Raw genomic sequence first — 19,673 nt, forward strand, 5'->3', positions numbered from 1 at the left:
AATCAGCTCCAAAAAACAGCACTAATTCCGAAGGAAATTTTAGACAGATTTTTTTTGCCTGCAAAATAGAGCTTTATTCTTACAAAGCAGCGGTGTGCTTCTCACAACATCTAACACCCTCTGCAGCCTTACCCTGTCTCCCCCCTGGATGTTCTCCTCTTAGTGTCACACACTAACATAGCAATACACAGAAGTCACACATGTATACACACAATTAAGAGTATTACTATGTACATTTTCCATCTAGTAGGTGCTCTTTCCTGGGGACTGCCTATAGGCGCAGATCTACTTCCTGAATTTGTCCTTCATTAAATTTTACAATTTCAAATGATAAAACAATAAAACAACAATAATAATATTAATAATAAAACAATAACAGAAAGACACCGCAGAGTTTCATTTGAAACATTTAATAGTGCATTTGGCTATATTCCGATAAGACATATGCATCAAGATATAAATCTATTTTCTAAGCTCTTTTGTTTTTATATTTATCACATTTAGCATATTTAAAATTGAGGGAATGCATCCAGATACTGAAAAAAAATATCTGAGGTATAAATACAAGTATACATTAAATAATTAAGTTTGCCATGCAGTTACTATCTGGAACAATACACATTGTATTAAAGTGGTATGTACAGCGACACATTTTTACAGTCACGAAGATTACAATGAATATACAACGTCTATATATTGAATGGAATATGTGGAAACACTGATAATGAAACACTATTATTATGACTGTTACATAAACAGATTCTTCATTGCAAAGCATTTAAAATAATACTGACAATGGTAACAAAAACAATCTTTCATCACTTTCACTCAAAAATAGTTCTCCTTACAGACGGCATACAATTAATTTACCGAACTTCCAAGTATCCGCCTCCATACTGTAACAAATCTATTTAAAGAGACATCCTATACTTTCTGGGCGCCGTAGGCTCATCTCATTGCATGGCAGGGACTTAATCCTTGACTGCCAGTGCATTAGCACCTATCAAAGAAGTCTTTACTGTATACGATTGTCATTGAAAGTATCTCTACTCTGGGCAGGGACCATGCTCTTAAATATACACAAGCGGTATCCAGCTGGAAATGGAAACCATGGATCACCACAATGAAAGTATTTAAATAGTTATTTAAATTACTCTGTTGCCTCATGAGGCACATTGTCTAACATTAAAACAATCTTATAGGTTATAAACATAAAAGCATACATGTATCTCAGTGAGGTGTATAATTTCCATCGTTCATTGTTTGTCTAGTGTGAAGAGTGACTGACAATATTTGAGTGGAAGGCTTAGATCGTTTTGCTGTGGGGTCTAGTTGATGTTCTGCAGAAGAGATTACCTATACAATGACAGGTCCGTAAACCTGGGATAGACATGTCGACAGGAAGAATAGGTTGGTAAGATTTGTTGAGCATTTTAACTAAACCTGAGTTTAAAACCATTACAAGCCATCAGTGTACCAGACACTTGATGACTTAATGATGACGAAGTTCACAAGAACAACACTCGTTCACACAACTTCACTGTGCAAATATTTCTATCTGGAAAATAAACGTATATAGATGCCTATACGGAATAAAAGAATGAGTACCAATTAATCCAGTGGATTCACCAGTCCCCAAGAACCAGGATAATAATGATGATTTACATGAGAAACAGAATAAAAGGAATGTGGCTTTTTTATAATTTTGCACAAAACATCTTTCCAATAAAGTAATTTTGCTTCTCAGAAGCCATTTCAGTTGATATGTAATAAAACATATATGACTATATAAGTTGAGTGTCTATAGGACGAGTATTTCCAGTCCAGGGCATAAGCACCATACGGATGAAAAGCAGCTTCAAATTTTGCATATAACCAGTCCTAAACAACAAATAACACAAAGTACAAATGGTCCAACAGGTGGGGTCCTAGTCTTGTTTTAACCTGATCCTAAGGATGAATTATTAACTCCAAACTCGGGGTGACCGTTCCTAGGTTTGTCACCTTGACTTTCCATTATTGCTTTCAGACTGTGGATTGGTAAAAGAGTCTCGAATCCTTACAATTTCAGCTGCACACAATTTTCCGAAAACTTTATTGTACCATTCTGGCATGTGGCCCCTGGAACACAAAACAAATTCCAGATATTAGGTATCCATCTACAAACATACTATGTATTACAGCGTCACTTCTCTTCTAATATAACAAGAATAAACGATTAGGATACAGTTCAATTTAAGTCTAAATAACCAAAAAAGGAGCAGCGTTCCAAAGTTCATGTAAGCAAATAAATCAATTTTATTGGTGATTGTTTATTGATAAGTGAACACAATCCAGGCTTGGAAAAAAATATTGACAAGACCATACATAAGCCTTGTCTGGACTGGGCTTCACATAACACTTCGGAGTGCTGAGCTGTCTTTGAGTTTGACTACATACACACAGTATATATTTATTATATACGGAGCTTTGCAGGGCTACGTGCTATTATGTAAGATTCGAGTCTAGTTTGATGGCTGTTTCAGATGATGTCAACTTCTTCAAGAGCAGAGGAAACATATGATGAGGGATAGTGGTGTGCGGATTCCTGATAGATATCTCTAACCTCCCTGACTCTCGGTACAAGTCTAGTCTTGTAGAATGAATGAACTACAGCTATTGGATATCTTAAGTGTATACAACAGAATTTATCCCCTACATGCTTCGCATAACTAAAGCTGGCCATGTAAAGATTTGTCCAGGATACCATTAGCATTCTGATTTCTTAAAATGTCAACTCTTGTCCGAAAGGGGACATACAGGATAGTATAGAAGTCATATTATATGTTATGTTATTACCGAACACTTCAATTCTACCGTTTAATACTAACTACCTAGGATATTTTTGAAGCATGAACGATAAGGGTTTTGATTAATGATGCAGATTTCTCATGGTGGGAACGGATTTCTGGTTCCAAAGACATAAGAATTATCATTAAAGTGGTTTTCCGGTTTCAGAAAATTAATTATATATATATATATATATATATATATATATATATACACACACAGGTGCTGGGATCGTTACAAGACACAGCTCTGATACACATACTGTAACTGTAACGAGCCGGGCACCTGTGTGTCCATCACATGACCATGGACAGAATTGTATCCACTGGTAGTAGACAATGAATGTTCCTACTGAATAACAACAAGCAGAGATCTTGAAAACCATGAGGAATTAATATAGAAAGAATATTTTACAATTCTATAACTTTTAATTATACAAAAAAAATAACATTAATTTGCTGAAACTGGACAACCCCTTTAACAATTCTAAAAAGGTTTGGATTGTTAATAACAATTGTTACACTAAGAGCCAGCTTAAAACGGGTTTCCAAACTTCACAAAAGATGTCATAAAAAAATATGACTGTCACATACTGACAGTATGTGACATTGCTGTAGCAGGGACACCTTTTCTGTGCAATGTGTGTGTGACCTGAGCGCCGCTGCAGTATCTACATTGGAGACATATTTTTCTTCTTATTTGTATTGGGAGAGCCCTCTTATTTTTCATGAATATAAGGGCTAGATGAAAAAAAAAAACAAAAAAAAAAAAACACCTTTAACTGGAATACCCAAAAGAGTAAAAAAAAATCTAAATAATTTTGTCCCGGTAGACTAGTACCTACACAGCGATTTACTTGTATGCTGCAAACGATCAAATATCCAAATACATTTACATACAAACAATATGAAGTATGGTTCTTACCTCATATCTGCTCTGCACAGGTAGGTAAGCTTGGATTTTCCGGTGCCACAAGGCTCAATGAGGTATTTGGATAGAAGCACATTGACTCTCGCACCAAGTAAGGGAGCTTGCTCATGTTCAACAGATGTGGTCTGAAGCGCGCAAGCTCCTTTGGGCAAATTGGTTCTCCAAGACCTATAGGAATTTAAAAAAAATGTAAGAAACATGCAAATACCTACATAATGAAATTCAATATTTCCACTTCTTTCTTTGGTTTTTACCTTAAAACAACAAAGTCTCTAGCAGGATGTGGAGCCATGTTATTTTGGACATATTGATAAATATCAGTCTGCTCATCTAATTTCTCAATAACTTTTGAATCCAGAAGATCTTCATCCCACATGTGTTGCTCTTTTAGTAGACGGTGAAGAACACTTTCTGGTTGGGCCTGGATCTCTATTGTGCTTTTCCATAATCGAAGTGGAGGGCCATCCGGAATCTGTGCAATAAAAAAAAATATAGTGGTAAGATAACTAATGGATGGATGAATAAATACAATCTATTGTGAAGTAACAAATCAGTCAATTATTTTAGATTTCCTTCTCAAAACTTAAAATCACTACAGATATAATAAGGTTTCATTCAGTCTTGTTATAAGATTACATAACGTATAAAAGTAACTGAGGAGCAATTACCAGCTCCCAAATAAAACACTCTCAGAAATGACCTGAGGGTTGGGAATAGAAAAACAAACAAATAACTGTTTATTAGGAAAGCATCATGGGAAATGTAGTACCGCAAAATACGGTGCATTTAAGGACTAAGATATACGGTTAGCTTGAAGTAATATTGAAACTATTTATGAGCGAAACCCACAACGTGCTACAATCTCCTCTTTGACAAGGGAGAACAAGTGAGAACAAGGTACCAATGTGATTACAAACTGATACATATGTATTAGTAACGCTTCGTTCACATCTGCGTCGGGACTCTGTCCAGGGGTTCCGTCGGAGCTTTCAGTCAGTCCAAACTGAAAGAAACGGAAATCATAGGTTTCCGTTTGCATCGCCATTGATTGCAATGGTGACTGATCCAGTGCAAATGGTTTCCGTTTGTCACCATTGTGTAAGGGTTCCGTCGTTTTGACGCAATCATTACCGTAGTCGACTGCACGATTCATTCCGTCAAAACGACGGAACCCTTACACAACAGTGACAAACGGAAACCATTTGCACCGGATCCGTCACCACTGAAATCAATGGAGATGCAAATGGAAACCTATGGTTTCCATTTGTTTCAGTTTGAATTCCATTCATGGGTTCCGCTGTTGAAAAGCTCAGACGGAACCCCTGAACAGAGTCCTGACACAGATGTGAACGAAGCCTAATAGAGTTGGACTTTTCTTGTTATGAACGTATGTTCTAAAAACACTCACTTTTTTGTAGGCGAGATCGGCCTGCTCTGATGTAGAACAGCTGACCCAGCCTTTAAACTTGTCCTTGGCCTCCTTGAGCAGGTTGTCAATACCCTCTTGGAGGTACATCTGATAATCACACTGGCCCTCAGCATTTCCATTGACCAATTCTTCCAGGCACACTGGCCTCAAATCTTGTTCCATATAAGAATTACGACATTTATTCATTTCTTCTGGAATCTAGAATAGAAAACAATAAAAAAAAAAAGCCAAATCTGTTAAGCTGTTCTAACAATAACTTAATTGTGGTGGATTTACTGCATTTAGGAAAAGATTGGGCACAAACTATAAATGGCTAAATGGATCACATCATGTTATTCTTAGCATAGAGGCCAGAGAACTAGATGTGTATTATTATGAAAAAAATGCAACAATTTTGTTAATCCAGAGTTTAAACCATTATAAACCAGGATGGAAAAAATGGATTTACTATGTGAAAAAAACAAACACTTTACCCAACACAGAATGTTATGAAGAAATAAGAAAACAGGAGATGGTAATAATTTGTAGTTTTACAATGTTATCTAGATGACAAAAAAAAAAAAAGAGTACAATAATAACTCAAAGTACCTGGAAGAGTTTTTTGCATTCGGCAATCATATGTGCCAGGCCTTGGGTGGCAGCAAGGTTTTCATTCAAATCTTTCTGATCAGGTTTTCCCAAGCTTTGCTTTCTTTGCATTACCCTGGAAAGAAATCACACAGTGGTAAGGTTTAATCATTGAAATATTTATATATAAAAAAACACTTATACACTATGTTAGGCTTAGTGCATGGCCAGTGGGAGCAGTGCATGACACAGGGATTTAAAGGACCCCAATGAGAAAATCCCTGTGTCATGCACCGCCCCTGCACGAGGCACAACACCGTATCTGTTTTGTCCTACACTACAATAACAATACATTGAATATGACAGATCACCTTGGAGAGGAGTTCTCTCTCTTCAGGGTATTTAGGTGGAATAATGAAGGTGCTAAACAGACAGCCAGGTTAGTTGGTGTCATCTGATTCTCATCCACAGATGCAGCTACATCACTCAGGAAGTATAAGAGAGTCTGGAGAACCTCTCGGTTTTCGTCAGGGAGAAGCATAATGGCAGCTTTTATTGCTTGGAGTCGCTGGTCCTTTGGAACATCTAAAAACATCAAAACAACCCAATAAATGTAAAGAACAGCAAACAGGTCAAAACGTGTATTTATATCGATATGTTGCAATAAGCTTATGTACTACAAGCAAGTCCTACTGTGTCAGACGATGTTCTAATGAATTTCTTTCCTATAGGTATCATTTCTGAGTTGCCATATTCTATCCTTTGTGAAGGACTTTTTGCAGCTCCACCTTCTAAGAAACTGGAATAGTCCACTTCCTAACTTGTCCAGGGGCTGGGCTAACCATTTTTGAATCCCAGTGAAATACCTCAGGGAAAGGCATTTATTGTGAACCACTTAAGAGACTCTGTCACCACATTATAAATGGCCTATCTTGTACATAATGTGATCGGCGCTATAATGTAGATTACAGCAGTGTTATTTATTTAGAAAAACTATCATTTTTGACGGAGTTATGACCTATTTTAGCTTTATGCTAATGAGTTTCTTAATTAACAACTGGGCTTGTTTTACCTTTTGGCCAAGTGGGCGTTGTGGAGAGAAGTGTATGGCGCTGACCAATCAGTGACCAATCAGCGTCATACACTTCTCTCCATTCATTTATACAGCACATAACGATATAGTTATATCGCTATGTGCAGCCACATAAATACACTATAACAGTACCGCAGTGTTCGGACAATGAATATACATTACCTCCAGCCAGGACGTGATGTTTATTCAGACTCCTGATACTTCGCTAACACAATCCCGACACTATAGGACAACAAGCGTAATCTAGTTTGAAATGACAGTTTACAGCGTAATCTCGCGAGATTACTCTTGCTGTGTATTTTACATTACAGCGCCGATCACATCATGTACAATATAGGCCACTTATAATGTGGTGACAAAGCCTCTTTAGTCCTGGTCTTAATTGAGCCTGTCCCAGTTCCCTATAACAAGGCTCCCTTTTCCAAAAAAGGGTAAAATGCCCAAAATTGCTCAATGTGTTTGTGTTGTTACCAATATATATCAATAAATAAGGATTAGTAGTTATTCCTACTTACACTGGTAGATCTGAAGGAACGTTTCTGAGAGCTTGTTGGTGAGAAGTGGCTCTGGCAAGTCTCTGAAATACTGCTTTAACATATCAGCAACATCATAAGCAGATTGTCCCTCATACATCAGAGCATCGGAACTGTTCTCACTTATCTCCCGTAATGCTAGGATCCTGGACTTGACTCCCGATTTTCTAAACAATCCCACCTTTAGAAAGAAAATGTACAGATGATTTCAATAGCTAATTAAAATGCAGACAACAAAATAATATTCCAATACATTTCATCCATTACAAACCTGATCCAAGCACTGACTGCGCAGATATCGCATAGCTTGCTGTATGTTCTGTGGCAGCGGCAGACCGGATCTCTGAACATTAACGCTTAAGGGAACACCAAACACGTTCTTGTCCCTGTAATCTGGAACTTTAACACGCTTCATAAACTTTGGCACAGCCCTGAAATTTTTTTTAAATATGAAATAAAGGTTATATAAAATAATAAAAATGCGAAAACTATGATAAAGTGTACCTTCGGTTTTACATTACCTTACATAAAATATATGGAACCTGAATAAATAGCAGTTACCAGCTATATTAGACCCTGCTCACATTACGTTTGTGATGTACGTTTAGAGATTACGTCAGGAAAACTCCTGGTGTGCACGCTTAACCTGTCCATATGGCTCCATCAGCCCGATGGAGGCCAAAAGAGTGTCCTTTTGGTCTCTGTTAGGCTGGTATACATTGGCTGGTATAGACTAAGCAATTCCATAAAGCGGGACCCCAGTGTATGGCATACATCACAGGTATCTATTAAATGTATACGTCATGAGATTTTCATCAGCTTTTCATGACGTATACGTTAAACGAATGCCATAAACTATCATGGGAGTTCATGAAGTATACGTTAACTTATCCCATAATAGTCTTAGGGTTGCCACTGTTTAGCATCTGTCACGGCCTACATTTAACATATATGTCTGGAGCTTTCTGGCATATCCGTTAAACGTAGATCAAAATTGTGATGTAAATAGGGGCTTACTATCAATAGAGTATTGCCAGTCTGTTACAGTCCATAGTCTGTGTCCCCATTATGGACTGTAGAATGACTGCTCTTGATTCGATAAAGATAACGTCCTGATCCAATAATAATTTATTGGACAAGAGTATTGCTGTTTCTGGAAAAAAGCAGACCATTTCTTCTACAACTGCATTAAAGGAGATGCTAATATGCTTTTATGTCATTCAATCAAAAGTCTTAAACTTAAGATCAGTGGGATTCCCATTCCCCAATTTAATGTGAAGGTGGCTATGCATGGGCTATGCATGCATGGTGACGATACGTTAAAATAAAGGGAAATTCCATTAACTCGCACTCATGCAGATATGCCTACTTATTTCTATGGATGTGAATGCAACTGTTCACTGATCAAAACGAAACAAAATGTATGCAGAAGCATGCACAATGCATCCACTACACTCAAATACACTATCTAATATCAATCTATCTAATATCTCTATCGATCTCATATCTATTTATCCATCTATCTAATATCAATCTATCTAATATCAATCGATCGATCTATCTATCTCTCTTAGGCTTCGTTCACATCTGTGCTACGGCTCCCTTTCCCACGTTCCGTCGGAACGGAGCCCTGACAGACACAAATGTAAACCATAGGTTTCCGTTTCCATCACCATTGATTTCAATGGTGACGGATCCGCTGCCAATGGTTTCCGTTTGTCTCAGTTGTGCAAGGGTTCCGTCGTTCTGACGGAATCAATACTGTAGTTGACTACGCTATTGATTCCGTCAAAACGACGGAACTCCTGCACAACGGAGACAAATAGAAACCATTGGCACCGGATCCGTCACCACTGAAATCAATGGTGATGGAAACGGAAACCTATGGTTTCCGTTTGTGTCTGTCAGGGCTCCGTTCCGTCAGAAGGCTCAGACGGAACGTCGGAACGGAGCCCTAGCGCAGATGTGAACGAAGCCTTATATCTACCTTATTCATCTGTCTAATATCTCCAAATCGATCAAAGTATTTACATAGTGGCCTTTAAATATTTTTTCAAATAAAATCCACATACAAAAAAGAGAACACATTTAATTTGGAAAGCCCTTTGGGGGTATCCTCAGTCCTTATAATGCATTTGTTTAGGGATATATATATATATATATATATATATATATATATATATAAAATTCCTAGTAAAATACATAGTCAGCAGACACAATTCTATTAACACAGCTACACATTAGAATAATGAAGGCAGAAGCCAAGAATAAAGTCAATAAATCCTGCGGTGAAAGACGCCTAATAATGTCACTTCTTCACTCTCCTCTTCATCAGGACAAAATAGCCTTGTTAACAAAGAAGGTCTTGTACATCAACTTTTGCCATTAACAAAAGGCTCCAGGTCGGGTCTGCCACCCAGCAGCAGGCATAGCAGCAGGGATCTGGTGTAAAGCATTAGAAGCTGTCAGCCAGAAACATCAGCTCTACAAATGAGTGCTTTGAAAAAGAAAGGCAATTGAAAGCTACATGGCCCGTTCTAAAGGGCTTCAGCAAGAGTCATGTATAACAATGCTCTATAATTCCCTTTTATGCTCCAAACAATTTAAAATACATCTAACACTTGAGCACTCGGCCCACTCTCCGACCTTTCCTTACACACAAATTCCACTGCGCACAATGAACACTGCCCAGATTTTGTTACTTATGTTGCCGTGTTGGCTAATAGGAGAATTAATGAAACGAATAATCCCTTCTTTGTGCATAACGAATAATCTGAAAACATTAGGAGTCATAATGAGAATTTAAAGCATGAACTATGTGTAAATACGTTTTCAGTACGCCACGACCATCTTCACATTTCTGGGAATTTAGAGAATAGCCGCTCTGAATGAGAAAACACTTTGATGCTGTGGGTTACACATTTTTGTGGTGAGGAGGAAGAAAGGACGATGTTACATATTTTATCTATGCCACGAGCAAACCTATGAGCCATTCCGGAGATATGTGATAGTGAAAAGAATCTCTGTCTATTATGTGCATACAAGTCACAGCACAGACACTGTTATACCTATATGCCTTATAGAAGGAATTGCCCTAAGCTGCGGAATCAAGCAATTCATGAATGAGTATATGGAGACGTAGAAACCACAACATATGACAGACTTGTTAATTGGACAACTCCTTTTTTTTGGAGCCCACCACCATGTTTGCTTAGCTACAGCACAGAGGCTGTATACTCACCAGCTAAATCCGTGTTTGTTTGATGGGGTATACTTCTCCAAAAGAGCAGTCAACTTTAAAAGTGAATATTTTTGCAGCAAGTTTATCTGAGTCACTGATTGGCAGTTGATTTGCAATGAGGCAGACCTTAAGCTGGGACGATGAGAGCTTTGAAAGCTATGCCATCTGAACCGCTGCCTGCATTATATAGAATAAAGTAATGATTAGGATATGAGTGATGCTTCAAGGTATTTATAAGTAACAAGCTCTGACATACTCATATGAATCAGAAATTCTGGCAGTCTAACTTGCAAGTTCCATTACAATGACTGTTCACTAAAACCACGGTTTATACATACACGGAGTAAATGTAATCCATCCCATAAGATTACACTTTAAAGAACTAACTCTTGTAGTTACGTTTATTAACATGTAAAGACTAGGCCCAATTTAATTTTGTTATTTTTGATAGAGTATGATTAGCAGTTTTTAGGTACAAATGTAAGGCTATGTTCACACCTGCGTTGGGACATTCCGTTGTTCTGCTCCGTCAGAGGAGCATAACAAGGGAGAACTGGAAGCGACGGTTCCGTTGCACGATGGACATCACCGGCGTCCGACGTAACTCATTGACCTTATTAGGTTCCGTCGGCTTTCCGTTGAGGTGTCTGTGGTTATACTGCGCTATTCTTTTTGGTAATCTGCAGGTTCTGTGAAGGAGGTGCCAAACAGAGCCTCTGACGCAGATGTGAATGGAGCCTAATATGTAACAAGTGATATCTAATATAAATGGGGATTAAAAAGCCAAGAAACAACCAGGTATATTACAATAAATAAAATTATGAATACAAATAAAAAAGGTAAATTCTAATCAAGATGGCAGATGGATTCAGTCAACTACATTAGGTACAATGGTCTAATAAATAATAGTTTTGATGAGAATAATAAAACATTAAAAAGACAGTAAACCTAGCAATGAGGAAAAACAATGGGGGGAAGGTTTCTACTGCAACGGCTAACGCCCAGACAGATATACTGCATTCTGCAGCACAATCCCTGCTCCATTTTCCATTTTAATTACTCCAGTCTCCATTAAATAGAGTATTTCAGTCATTAGCATTTATTACCCAACTTCACAAAATAGATTGAAAGCGATTGAGGGAATTCAAGTGGCCATATTTCAGTGGATTATGACTGTTGACTGTGTATCCAAATATATTTATGTAGATTTCAGTCAGTTCTCAAAGAAAAGAACCATTTTTTTCTCGTAATTGTCCTCCAATTCTACGTGAACATTGTGGTTAAAAAGGAAGAGTCTACAATGTCAAGGTTTATAATACTTGACAGTCCCCTCTATAACACATTGTCTTAGGTTTGTGTCAGGGTCCTTTTACACGGGCCAATATGGGCCATGAAAACGAGAGCCGATGAACGAGATAGCTCGTTGATCGGCACTCGTTTGCTCCTTTAGAAAGAGCAATGATTGGTTATGTATGGGAATGAGCAATCGTTACTATAATCGCTCGTCCTCATACATTTCCATCATGTCGGCAGCACGTCTCCCTGCTTACAGAGGGAGATTTGCTGCCAACGATGATAATATTTAATGCTGCTTAAAAGATGCGATTAACCAATAAGCTAGCGTTTCCCAGTTGATCTCCTGAGGGCCCTCAACCTTGTTTAGACACTGGAAAAATCTTAAAATGTTTAAGGTAGCTGATTAAATACATTTAAGCAACAATTACAATTAACAGTAACAACCGATCATTCACTGCCACTAATGAATAAAAAAAATTAAAAAAACACACCTATTGGTTCTGGTCAAGGATGCGCCTACTCCGGAGTCTCTCCTTCCTTGGATAACTGTTGTCTCCTCACACTCATTCAATGAGTTTCCTGTGCTGTCCAAGTCACTGAGAGCGCTGCAGTCATTATCAATATCTAAATGTATCTGTTTGGGAGAGGAAGGACAAGGGGACACACAGTCTAGAGCAGAATCTGAATCTCCCTCATCATAAAATTTCTCTGTCCATTGATTCACAATTCTCTGCATTCCCTTGACATGGTACAATATGTCATCCAGTTCAGGGAAAATGTCCTCATGTTCCAGACCAGCCAAGTCCCCATTACTGGAGTAAAGAAGCGTGCCAGGTACATTGTCATATATACTCAACCGGCTTCCTTCAGAACAACAAGAAGTGCGTCTCCTACTACTGAAAGAACTTTTACAGCTGTTGACGCTACTGACACTGTTTTCCCTTGTAAAACCGAGGTGGTCATGTCCATGAAAACTCCCATTTCTCCAGGTCACAGAAGAACTACTGTCTGTAGGGGATAAGTTTCCATTTGAAAGTGCTTTTGGAAACGTTCCAGGCTTGTGGTCCTCAGGGATAAGAAACACAGCATCATCGCCAAAATTCCTCTGATTCTTATAGTTTTGTTCAAGAACATCACTAAAAGTTGACTGGTTAAAGGGGTCAAACCCTTCCAAGTACATTCCAACTCTTTTGTGACAAGCACTTAAGCTACGTGTTCTTGTAACTGGACTTGGTGTGCTTACGGCACTGCTGGTTTCTGACTGACTACTACTACTGCTGGTCTGTGTGGAGTTTGATACGCTCCTCTTACGCACTTTGGATGCATTAATAGGATTTCCATTCAGAGAAGATATTTCCACGCAGTTCAGTTGTTTTAGCTTATCCTGATCTACCCCTTCTTGTAAGATAGGTTCACTGATTGTCAGGCCTGTTTTGGACTGTGATTTCTTTTTGCTGTGAGAAGTTTTGAGCTTTAGACTTTCCATTCTTTTCAGAAGGCTCTTCGTTCTAGACCTTGAGTTCTTTTCATTTGCCTTGATGTTGAAGTTAAAATTGGAAAGTTCCTTAGGAGATGGAAGGCTACCAAATGAATCATCATTTGCAAAAAAGTTTCCAGATGAACAAACACTGTTGACAGAGTTTGTTCTTGTAGTCCCTGCCTCACTGGGAACGTGTGCTCTTTGACTGTCACTGCTGGTACTGTGGATTGATGAAACTTCTTGGTGCTCACTCAGATCTGTAAGGATGCTGTCCTGGCTTATAGCGTTTCCCAGCTGATGACTGTCACCTAGGGCTGCTTTATGGCCTTGAAACACATCAAACTCTTCCAATCTCGACCATCTCTTACTGTCCCGCTGGAATGTCCATTTACCACTGATTGCACAAGGTTCATCTTCATCTGAATCTTCACTCTATAAATTTGGAAAACATGGTTCCCATTAGACTATTCTTTGAACAAACAACCATGGTATATTAAAATACTTAAATATACATATTAAAATGTAATCATACTATGTTAATGTGCGAATGTTGTGACCTTCATAACCATGATTATCACTGGACATATTAAAGTTTGACAACACTCAGAAGATGGCAATTGGTAACTTATTGCTCCCTATAAGCACTAAATATTAGAAGGCACAAGGGTAGTAAAGCCCTCAGCCCCCTCAGCTAAGAGAGGAAATAGGCCAGTTCATCGTTGATACCTTGTTGTGTGGCTACTAGGACACAGTTTCGGGCTCTGCAGGAAGATCTACCTGTGTATATGTAGTGCAATAGACAGAGATTTTATTAATTTGAAAACTGAGGCATTTACATGTTATCTTGTTTTATAACTGTCCAATTTCTTAAGAAAACTGTTCTCATGGGCAATCTATAATTTAGAAAACTATAAAAAGAAAACAAATTACTCTAACATAGATTCATTTTCAGATGTTTTAAAGCAAAAAAAAGTTGGCTGGGGTGCGTGTGCAAGTCACAAACACATTCACCATCCCCCAACTTACCAACATAATTAACTACAAAACTGCCAGAGGCAAAAACCACAGTAAATAAGAATGACTGAACATCTGTATTCGAAACATATAAGCAAAACAAGCAGTTAACTCAACATTACATATGGTAGATTGCTTCTTAAATATATGGGACAAAAAAGATATTCATGATATAAACGAATATGAACATCAAACCAAGGCTCGTTCCTGTTCTAGGAATGTTTTGTAGCAACAATGTGGTTTAGTTAGTTTTATCTGACATCTGAAATAGAGCAAATCAGAAAGGACTGGTCTAAACTTTCCACGCTGTTTTGGCCTCCCTTTTCAAGGATTCTTTAAATCCAAAATGTGCCAAAAATTTACATTATTAAAGAAGCTACGGTAAGTAAAATTCGGAAAATTAAAGTGACTCCCCTAAATATCACACTCCAACAGGTCCAAGAAGCGGATATACACATACTAAGGGATTTGTTTGGTGGGTTCCTCACACTAGCGAGCTGGTGATCAATGGTGAATTTTTTTCCCTCACTAAAAAAATTGTGACTCTGTAAGGGGCATACGAAAAAGTTACCATTTTCTAGGTAAAAAACTTGGAATAGTAGGGCATTTGGGAGCCATACTGGAACCAGATAAATAGATTCTAATATTGTGTTCATGTTATCAAAAATTATTCTCCAAATTATTTCTTCTATAAATAATATTAGATCATTATAAAATAATTTCAAGAATGATCTGCTCTACCTTTCTTTTCGGTGACCATCCCCCGCAGTTTTAATTATAAGCCAGTGTGTCTTATCTACATAGGGGTTCATTAAAATTCTTTGAAAATTGCAAGGCAATTTAAAAAATGTGGCAAGTAATTTAATTAGCATTTCAATCTAAAATGGATTATCACTTGTAAAGGTAACATCCAATTACACGGTTGACCGTGATATGGAGTCATGGAGAGGTTGCATTGTCTCTGCTTTCATATCTTTAGCTGATCCAAGGGTTTCGGGCAAGCCTTACCTTTTTTCTATTTGGGCTGATTTCCAGCTTCATCGCCGCACATTTATTTAAAGTATTCAGTCGCCTGTTCGAAATATAAGAATAAATAAGATTTGAATGGGTAACAGAAGCTACAAGTGATGAAAAAATAGCTAACTTCAGTTGTAATACCATTGACAGTGAGGTTATTTACAGCTGCTTTTCAGAGAAAAACATTTAACGGTCTATAAAAATTAAACAGTTCCGGCTCATTCAGACGAGCGTGTATTACGTCCGTGTGACAGCCGTTTAAACAACGGACCTCACAAGGACTCATGTATTTCAATGGGGCCGTTCACATGACCGTTGTTTCAATGGAGCGTGTGAAGGGTCCGTGAAAAAAATAGGACATGTCCTATTTTAGTGTGTCACGCATCCCTCCATAGACTCTAGTCTATGGGGGATCCATGACAACATGTCCCCCACGGGTGCACCTCGGACGTGAAAAACTTCAGTTTTTCACGTCTGAGGTTGCCGATGCTCATCTGAATGTAGCCTTAGGGTGGCAATATTTTTTTTTATAGCTTTGAGACTACTAATTGACCTTTAATGTGTAGGATCTATTTTTCTTTTAAATGGAGATGTGTCTCCTGAACATGGTCCTAACATAGACCTATTTCAGCCAATGCATTCGATTCTATCAAATTCCTGCCTGCAGTATGCAGACAACTAATGGTTACAGTTAGTCTAGAACAGTGGGTTTACAAACCGAAACAACATTACTTGCTTTGTAATGGCTCATGCACATGGCCGTATTATGGCTCCGTACAATCTACGAGTTGAACAAATCCGTAATACAGCATCCAGCGAAGTGTATGGAGCCCTACTCTACCTATGTATGCCTCCGATTTCATATGGAGGCATATAAAAGGTTTTTTATGTTGGATTCTGAACTAAAGGGCTCATGCACACAGCTGTATTATGGCTCTGAACAGACTATAAATCGCACAAAGCTGTAATAGAGGTTCTATCAAATTGTATGGAGCCATACTCTACCTACATACGACTCAGATTTTCTATGTTGGATTCTGAACTAATCCGACAGAAAAATCAATTGTTCCGTATTCAATAGGAGCTCCAAACGGTGGCAAACAGAGTGCGTATAACCCTATAGTATGGAGCTGCAGGGAAACCGCGCGCCTCTGCCACGTGTATGAGAAAGTCAGTTCTAGAATCTCGGAATGGGATTATGTCCAACACATTACAAACAGGACCTTGAAAATACATAAACCTGCATTGGTTCAGACTTCTAGCAAAGCAACGGATCATTTTCATAAAAGATTTCATTTTTTTAACCTACAAAACGAATGACTAAGAAAATTCTTCAAAAATCTGAATAAATGCCAAGACAAGCAATTCTATGTTTAAATAGGTCTGCCTTTGCTCACAGGTAAAATATGCTAGACTTGCTAAAATCTTAATATAAGCTTTGTATGATAAGCAAACAGACCCGAGTTTAAAGACCTTACCTTGAATACATACTTTACAACCAGCCGTGAATATAACTGCGCCCTTTATATTCACTTGCCTCCAATGTTTTGGTATCAGGTTCAGCTATGTTAGTAAGCTTTTTGTTTATCCGAGTCGCTAAACTCTGGGTCTCAAGTGGATTTGCAAGTGCTTTTCTTGTGATCTATCTATCTATCTATCTATCTATCTATCTATCTATCTATCTATCTATCTATCTATCTATCTATCTATCTATCTCATATCTATCTATCTATCTATCTCATATCTATCTATCTATCTATCTATCTATCTATCTATCTATCTATCTATCTATCTATCTATCTATCTATCTATCTATCTATCTCATATCTATCTATCTCCTATCTATCTATCTATCTATCTATCTATCTATCTATCTATCTATCTATCTATCTATCTATCTATCTATCTATCTATCTATCTATCTATCTATCTATCTATCTATCATCTATCTATCTATCTATCTCATATCTATCTATCTATCTCATATCTATCTATCTATCTATCTATCTATCTATCTATCTATCTATCTCATATCTATCTATCTATCTATCTATCTATCTATCTATCTATCTATCTATCTATCTATCTATCTATCTATCTATCTATCTATCTATCTATCTATCTATCTATCTATCTATCTATCTATCTATCTCATATCTATCTATCTATCTCATATCTATCTATCTATCTATCTATCTATCTATCTATCTATCTATCTATCTATCTATCTATCTATCTATCTATCTATCTATCTCATATCTATCTATCTCATATCTATCTATCTATCTATCTATCTATCTATCTATCTATCTATCTATCTATCTATCTATCTATCTATCTATCTATCTATCTATCTATCTCATATCTATCTATCTCATATCTATCTATCTCATATCTATCTATCTCATATCTATCTATCTCATATCTATCTATCTCATATCTATCTATCTATCTATCTATCTATCTATCTATCTATCTATCTATCTATCTATCTATCTATCTATCTATCTATCTATCTATCTATCTATCTATCTATCTCATATCTATCTATCTCATATCTATCTATCTCATATCTATCTCATATCTATCTATCTATCTATCTATCTATCTATCTATCTATCTATCTATCTATCTATCTATCTATCTATCTATCTATCTATCTATCTATCTATCTATCTATCTATCTCATATCTATCTATCTCATATCTATCTATCTCATATCTATCTATCTCATATCTATCTATCTATCTATCTATCTATCTATCTATCTATCTATCTATCTATCTATCTATCTCATATCTATCTATCTCATATCTATCTATCTATCTATCTATCTATCTATCTATCTATCTATCTATCTATCTATCTATCTATCTATCTATCTATCTATCTATCTATCATCTATCTATCTATCTATCTCATATCTATCTATCTATCTCATATCTATCTATCTATCTATCTATCTATCTATCTATCTATCTATCTATCTATCTATCTATCTATCTATCTATCTATCTATCTATCTATCTCATATCTATCTATCTCATATCTATCTATCTATCTATCTATCTATCTATCTATCTATCTATCTATCTATCTATCTATCTATCTATCTATCTATCTATCTATCTATCTATCTCATATCTATCTATCTCATATCTATCTATCTCATATCTATCTATCTCATATCTATCTATCTCATATCTATCTATCTCATATCTATCTATCTATCTATCTATCTATCTATCTATCTATCTATCTATCTATCTATCTATCTATCTATCTATCTATCTATCTATCTATCTATCTATCTATCTATCTATCTATCTCATATCTATCTATCTCATATCTATCTATCTCATATCTATCTATCTCATATCTATCTATCTATCTATCTATCTATCTATCTATCTATCTATCTATCTATCTATCTATCTATCTATCTATCTATCTATCTATCTATCTCATATCTATCTATCTCATATCTATCTATCTCATATCTATCTATCTCATATCTATCTATCTCATATCTATCTATCTCATATCTATCTATCTATCTATCTATCTATCTATCTATCTATCTATCTATCTATCTATCTATCTATCTATCTATCTATCTATCTATCTATCTATCTATCTCATATCTATCTATCTCATATCTATCTATCTCATATCTATCTCATATCTATCTATCTATCTATCTATCTATCTATCTATCTATCTATCTATCTATCTATCTATCTATCTATCTCATATCTATCTATCTCATATCTATCTATCTCATATCTATCTATCTCATATCTATCTATCTATCTATCTATCTATCTATCTATCTATCTATCTATCTATCTATCTCATATCTATCTATCTCATATCTATCTATCTATCTATCTATCTATCTATCTATCTATCTATCTATCTATCTATCTATCTATCTATCTATCATCTATCTATCTATCTATCTATCTCATATCTATCTATCTATCTCATATCTATCTATCTATCTATCTATCTATCTATCTATCTATCTATCTATCTATCTATCTATCTATCTATCTATCTATCTATCTATCTATCTATCTATCTATCTCATATCTATCTATCTCATATCTATCTATCTATCTATCTATCTATCTATCTATCTATCTATCTATCTATCTATCTATCTATCTATCTATCTATCTATCTATCTATCTCATATCTATCTATCTCATATCTATCTATCTCATATCTATCTATCTCAT

The 19,673-nt window shown here is 36.4% G+C and overlaps 1 protein-coding gene across 1 annotated transcript in view; it reads right to left on the reverse strand.

The window, feature by feature from the left end:
• Window positions 1-1,265: 1,265 nt before the first annotated feature.
• DLC1 (DLC1 Rho GTPase activating protein) overlaps window positions 1,266-19,673 on the reverse strand; it is a 418,348-nt gene continuing 399,940 nt past the window's right edge. Inside the window, exons 7-17 of the mRNA XM_075860021.1 lie at window positions 15,421-15,484; window positions 12,410-13,830; window positions 10,623-10,799; window positions 7,653-7,812; window positions 7,364-7,562; window positions 6,127-6,340; window positions 5,777-5,891; window positions 5,168-5,386; window positions 4,014-4,231; window positions 3,754-3,927; window positions 1,266-2,121 (exon numbers count right to left, since the gene is read on the reverse strand). Of these exons, the coding sequence (XP_075716136.1) occupies window positions 2,001-2,121; window positions 3,754-3,927; window positions 4,014-4,231; window positions 5,168-5,386; window positions 5,777-5,891; window positions 6,127-6,340; window positions 7,364-7,562; window positions 7,653-7,812; window positions 10,623-10,799; window positions 12,410-13,830; window positions 15,421-15,484 (3,082 nt within the window). The 3' untranslated portion in view covers window positions 1,266-2,000. The remainder of the gene's footprint in view (window positions 2,122-3,753; window positions 3,928-4,013; window positions 4,232-5,167; window positions 5,387-5,776; window positions 5,892-6,126; window positions 6,341-7,363; window positions 7,563-7,652; window positions 7,813-10,622; window positions 10,800-12,409; window positions 13,831-15,420; window positions 15,485-19,673) is intronic.

This window comes from Rhinoderma darwinii, chromosome 1 (genome assembly GCF_050947455.1).
Source record: "Rhinoderma darwinii isolate aRhiDar2 chromosome 1, aRhiDar2.hap1, whole genome shotgun sequence".
In the NCBI taxonomy this organism is placed as follows: Eukaryota; Metazoa; Chordata; class Amphibia; order Anura; family Rhinodermatidae; genus Rhinoderma; species Rhinoderma darwinii.